The sequence below is a fragment of the Erinaceus europaeus genome, unplaced genomic scaffold (genome assembly GCF_950295315.1).
Source record: "Erinaceus europaeus unplaced genomic scaffold, mEriEur2.1 scaffold_894, whole genome shotgun sequence".
Lineage (NCBI taxonomy): Eukaryota > Metazoa > Chordata > Mammalia > Eulipotyphla > Erinaceidae > Erinaceus > Erinaceus europaeus.
In genome coordinates this window covers 45,001-50,552 of record NW_026647945.1, presented here as the reverse complement: position 1 = coordinate 50,552, position 5,552 = coordinate 45,001, and the positions used below count along the sequence as shown (strand labels likewise).

Below are 5,552 nucleotides of genomic sequence, written 5' to 3'. Positions count from 1 at the left end.
CAAGCCCCAGCTCCCAAGCTGCAGGGAGAAAGCTTTGTGAGTGGTGAAGCAGGGCTGCAGGTGTCTGTCTCCCTTTTTTATTTCTGACTGTCTCTATCAAATAAATAAAGATAATAATAATAATAATAATAATAAGTCAGGCGGTGGTGCATCTGGTTAAGCACACATAGTACAAAACGTAAGGACCAACATAAGGATACCGGTTCGAGCCCCCGCTCCCCACCTGCAAGGGAGTCACTTCACAGGTGGTGAAGCAGGTCTGCAGATGTCTGTCTTTCTCTCCCCCTCTCTGTCTTCCCCTCCTCTCTCCATTTCTCTCTGTCCTTTCCAATAAAATGGAAAAAAATGGCCTCCAGGAGCCAGCACCTAGTGCCACCTCCGAGCCCCATTGATAACCCTGGAGGCAATAATAGTAATAATAATAATAGTAATAAGTGGCAATAATAGTAATAAGAGGCAGCACGGGGGCCGTGAAAGTGTGTAGGGTCAGGCCTCGGCCTCCCTCTTTCATCCTTGTGAGTAGGAGTGAGTCCCGCCTGCCACTGTGTGTGTGTGTGTGTGTGTGTGTGTGTGCACGCGCGCATGTGTGTGCACGTGTGTGTGCGCATGCGTGTGTTTATGTGTGTGTGTGTGTGTGAGCTTAGCAGGCATGTCCACGTGTCTGCATGTCCAGGACGGTGGGGGCAGCTGGGACAAGCCCGTCAGTGCTCACGCCAGCTCAGAATCTCAGGCACATTCACTCCTTTCTTTTAAATCTTCATTAGTGATTTAATATGGATTTATAGAATTACAGAGTAACAGGTCTAACTCCACACAGTCCCCACCACCAGAGCTCTGTGTCCCCATCCATCCATTGGCAACTATAGTGGTTCTCCCAAGCTCACAGATATGGGCTATTATTTCTATATCTATCTATATTTGTTGGGAAATTGTGCAGATGCGGTCACATCCACCATGTTGTCCCCTCAGGGTATTGTCATTTCCGGCGAGAGTTGAAAACTATTCCCAGAGTACCCTTCCCGACCAATCCTGTCACGACTTCCACTTCCGGTTTTTATCCTATAAAGCCCGCTGCGACTGTGGGTCCCATCTCTCTTTGCCCCTTTTTCACCTCGGTGACCTGACGCAGAGAAGGATTGCTGCACGTAGCCGGAGGCGGCCATTTTGCTAGCTCCACATGGACCAACCGCTGTGCTCTCACCCAACTCTGAGGTGCCTGCGTGAATAAAGATTAGTGTTCTCTCTCCGCTCCGATCCCTTCTCTCTCCCCACCGCGGTGCAGCCCGACATATATTTATATATATTTGTCCATTTTTTCTCTGGCCCCGCCTTTTCTTCCTTTCTAAGTCACACCTCCACCTGTTACTCCTTCCAAATGTCCCTCCTTTTTTCCTTGTCTCTCTGGGTCCTGATGGAGTCGGAGTTCAGAGCCCTCTGCTCGTCTCCCCCTGACATTTCTCCCCCTCTGGGAGCCTGGACCCAAATTCTTTATGGGGAGCAGCAGGTGGGAGGTCCGGCTTCTGTCATTGCTTCTCCGTTGGACATGGGTGTCGGCAGGTGGACCCACACCCCCAGCCTGTGTCTGTCTGTCCCTAGTGGGGCAGGGGTCTGGGGAGAGGGGGTTCCAGAATACAGGGGTGAGGGCGTCTGCTGAGTGGGGGGGAGCAGCTCAGGATGGCGGCATTGTTGGTCTGCTTCTAATTCTGCTTCTAAGACCCCTTCTGTTTTGATCATCACGTTAGGTCCGCCTGCATTGCTTAAGGCTGTGGTCTATTTACATAATCATTGCCTTACCTGAGACCCGCCCTGCCTACAGGGCACTGGTTTAATCCCCACTGGTCAGATGCAAGCTTGGTACTTCAGAGCGAACGCTTTTTCCTTCTCCCCACCCCCTATCCTACATACTTCCTTTTCCAGCCTGACACTTCCGCCTCAGGAGATATAAATGACAGGAATTTCTAATGAATAGAGATTAGATTGATTGCACTGCATTCCCTGCTCATCAATAAAGATTGAGCTGCGTTCCCAGCTCAGCCATGAGTCCCTGGTCGGCTGTCTCCCACCCACGAAGCTAGCTGGGCAGGGCATGACTCACCCCTCTTTTCTTTTGCCTCCATGGTTATTTCTGGGGCTGGTGCCTGCACTGCGAATCCACTGCTCTTGGAGGCTGTTTTTCCCCTTTTGTTGCCCTTGTTGTTATTGTTGTTGCTGTCGTTGTTGGATAGAACAGAGAGAAATCGAGAGAGGAGGGAAGACAGAGAAGGGGGAGAGAAAAATAGACACCTGCAGACCTGCTTCACCGCCTGTGAAGCAACCCCCATGCAGGTGGGGGGCCGGGGCTCCAACCAGGATCCTTACGCCAGTCCTGCACTTCACTCACCCCCTTTATTCTCCATCCATCAAATTGGCTTTTGCCCCTTCAGGTCTGGAGAGCAGGGCTGGGGTGCCAGTCCCCTCTGTGCTCTGTGGGCGAGGACCCGGGGCCCAGGAGGTCATGGCGGGGCCCCCACATGCATATCTTTAAACTGACTCACTGGCCTGAAATAGAAATCTGTCCTCTGGGACCAGGTGGCCGTGTCTGCAGGGTCTGAAGCGGGTGCTGGCCAATGGGAGGCGGCCGGAGGGGTGGTGGCTTCGTCCTGTCCACCCCCACACCACCGGCTGGGCCAGGACAGGCGGCGACAGGCAGGATGCCGGGGCTCCCAGTCTTCCAGCGGCAAGAGGGACAGCTGGGACGGCCCCTGGGGTGGCAGCCTGCTCCTGCGCAGAACTTTCCAGAAGCCATGAAGTGGGGGAAGGAGCCCTCGGAGGGAGGCGGCCCCGGAGCCCCCAGCTGAGAGCCCACAGGCGCCCGCTGTGGCTGTTGGAGCAGGATGGAGTGCTGGGTGCCCTGCACGCCCAGGGACAGAGTAGGTGTCCAGGGCTTGTCCCCAAGGGTTGCCGCCCCGGGGCTGCGGGCTGCCTGCTCTCCCAGGCTGGCCCTCTCCCCTTCCCTCTCTCTCTCTCTCTCTCTCTCTGTTTCCACCCCTCCTGAGCGTGTCCTCGGCAGGCAGACAGGCTGAGTGAGGGGACACAGCAGCCCAGCTGCTCAGAGGAGCAAGACTTTCTGTGACTGGACTGACCCTCCCAGCGCCCCCCACCTCAGCCCCTTTGGTGTCCGGCCTGCACCCCTCCCCCAGCTCAGAGACAGTGGGCCGTTTGCTCTAAGGTGACAGACAGACAGGGTGTCTGGGGTGGAGCTTAGACTCGGGGCCCAGCACCCAGCACCCACAGGACTGGGGGAGCCTCAGGCTTCCCTTCAGGGGGAGACCAGCCCTGCTTCTCCCTGGGGTCTTCTCTGGGGGTGGCTGGAACCTTCCTGCCTTCCGTTCAGTGTACTTACTGAGCTGGCCAAGGGCCAGGGCCGGCTTTGTGTTTGCTGCCTGCGGTAGGGGTGGTCCAGAACCCGCTCCCCGGGCATCAGGGGCTGCCCCACCCGGATCCATCTCAGCGTCTGCTGTTCTAGAGGGTTACTGGCACGGCCACAGCAGTGAAGCTCCCCTCAGCTGGTGGCACCGGTGTGAGACATCTTTAAAAGGCCGAGAGCCTTTACTTCTCTTTTTGTTAATGATTTTTCCTTGTTACTGATGGGTTTGTTACAAGGTGACAGTTTCTAGTTCCGGCTCCCAGCACCACAGCTCCATGGCCTGCCCCCACTTTGCTTGCTTCTGGCTTTTGTTTTTGTTTTCAAGTCCATGTAAATCCGCTCTCTGGATTCCACACGTGAGTGAGACCATCTGGCTGCTGTCTTTCAGCTCTTTAATTCACGAAGCAGCGTCACCCTCCAGCTCCATCCATTTTTTCCAGCTCCATCCAAAGGACACGCTCTCATCTTTTTGATGACAGAGTAGTATTCCACGGAGTCTGTATCCCTTAATTTCCTTAGCCAGTCATCTGCTGATGGGCATCTAGGCTGCGTCCCCTCTGGCTGTTGCTGTGAACACAGGGCTGTATTATTAGTGTGTCCCTTCTCGTGAGTGTTCAGTGGCCACTGGATAAATGCCTAAGAGTGGGATTGCCGGGTCACAAGGTGACTCCATTTTTATTTAAAGCCTTGCTTTTTGAACCCCTCAACCCCACTGTCAGCCTCCCCTCCACGTGTGATCTGTAGTTCTGGGCAGACCCCACCCCCAGTCTGTGTGGGGATGTCGTGGAGTATCCCCAGCCCCCCAGAATAACCCACAGCCACACAGGTGGGGAAGACTGTGGGTTACTCCTGGGTTCAGGCAGTCCCGCTTCCCAGGAGTCTGTCCTGTGGCTGGACACAGGCCAGTCCCTCCCCAGCGAAAGCCAAAGGTGCCTCGATGCAGAGAAACTTGCTCGCCCTTATTCACACGTGTGGCGTTTTCGTTCAGATTAAAACACAGTAGATTTTAGATTTTTATTTCTCTTTTAGGAGTTGGTGATTCTTAGTTTTTAATTCAATTTATTGGAGAAATTTATATTTATATATAGAGAGAAAATTGAGAGGAGGGGGAAGACAGAGGAGCAAGACACCTTCAGCCCTGCTTCATCGATCCTCCTCTTCCTCCTCCTTTTTCTTCTCTTCCTTTTTCTCCTTTTCCTCCTCCTCTCCTTCCTCCTCCTCCCCTTTCTCCTCCTCCTCTTCCTCCAAGGATCTTGCGTGGGTCCTTGTGCTCAGGCCTATGTCCACTTACCCACGGTGCCACTGCCCGGCCCCTATTTCTGTTTCTAGTTAAGGGCTCCCCGTACTGATCACACTGGGGCTGTGGCGGGGTGACAGCCCCCTCCCCCGCGCGTCTCCCGCCGAGGTGACGGGACCAGACCACGCTCTCTCTCTCTCTCTCTCTCTCTCTCTCTCTCTCTCTGGTGGGTGCGGCGGGAGGTCAGGCCACCTGCAGTCCTGTCATTTCACCATCTGAGGTGTTGACAGGCAGGGGGTCGTTGTTGAGTATTTCTTATTTATTGCACAGAGACAGAGACATTGAGAGTGAAAGGGGAGACAGAGAGGGAGAGAGACAGAGACACCTGCAGCCCTGCTTCACCGCTGGGGCTTGAACCCAGGTCCTTGTGCGCTGTAGTGTGAGCGCCCCACCAGGCGCTTTTCTTGAGAAGTGGGCGCTTCTGTCTCCCTCACAAGCAGGCTGATGGCTGCTGTCCCCTGTTGTGAGTGTGTCTGTGTGCGTGGCTGCTGTCCCCCTGTTGTGAGTGTGTCTGTGTGCATGGCTGCTGTCTCCCTGTTGTGAGTGTGTCTGTGTGCGTGGCTGCTGTCTCCCTGTTGTGAGTGTGTCTGTGTGCGTGGCTGCTGTCCCCTGTTGTGAGTGTGTCTGTGTTTGTGGCTGCTGTCCCCTGTTGTGAGTGTGTCTGTGTGCGTGGCTGCTGTCCCCTGTTCTGAGTGTGTCTGTGTGCATGGCTGCTGTCTCCCTGTTGTGAGTGTGTCTGTGTTTGTGGCTGCTGTCCCCTGTTGTGAGTGTGTCTGTGTTTGTGGCTGCTGTCCCCTGTTGTGAGTGTGTCTGTGTGCGTGGCTGCTGTCCCCTGTTGTGAGTGTGTCT

The 5,552-nt window shown here is 54.8% G+C and overlaps 1 protein-coding gene across 1 annotated transcript in view; it reads left to right on the top strand.

Annotated features, from left to right (window-relative positions):
- Positions 1–2,550: 2,550 nt before the first annotated feature.
- The window catches only part of UACA (uveal autoantigen with coiled-coil domains and ankyrin repeats), a 33,853-nt gene continuing 30,851 nt past the window's right edge, over positions 2,551–5,552 (top strand). Inside the window, 1 exon segment of the mRNA XM_060184542.1 lies at positions 2,551–2,909. Coding sequence (XP_060040525.1) covers positions 2,874–2,909 — 36 coding nt within the window. The 5' untranslated portion in view covers positions 2,551–2,873.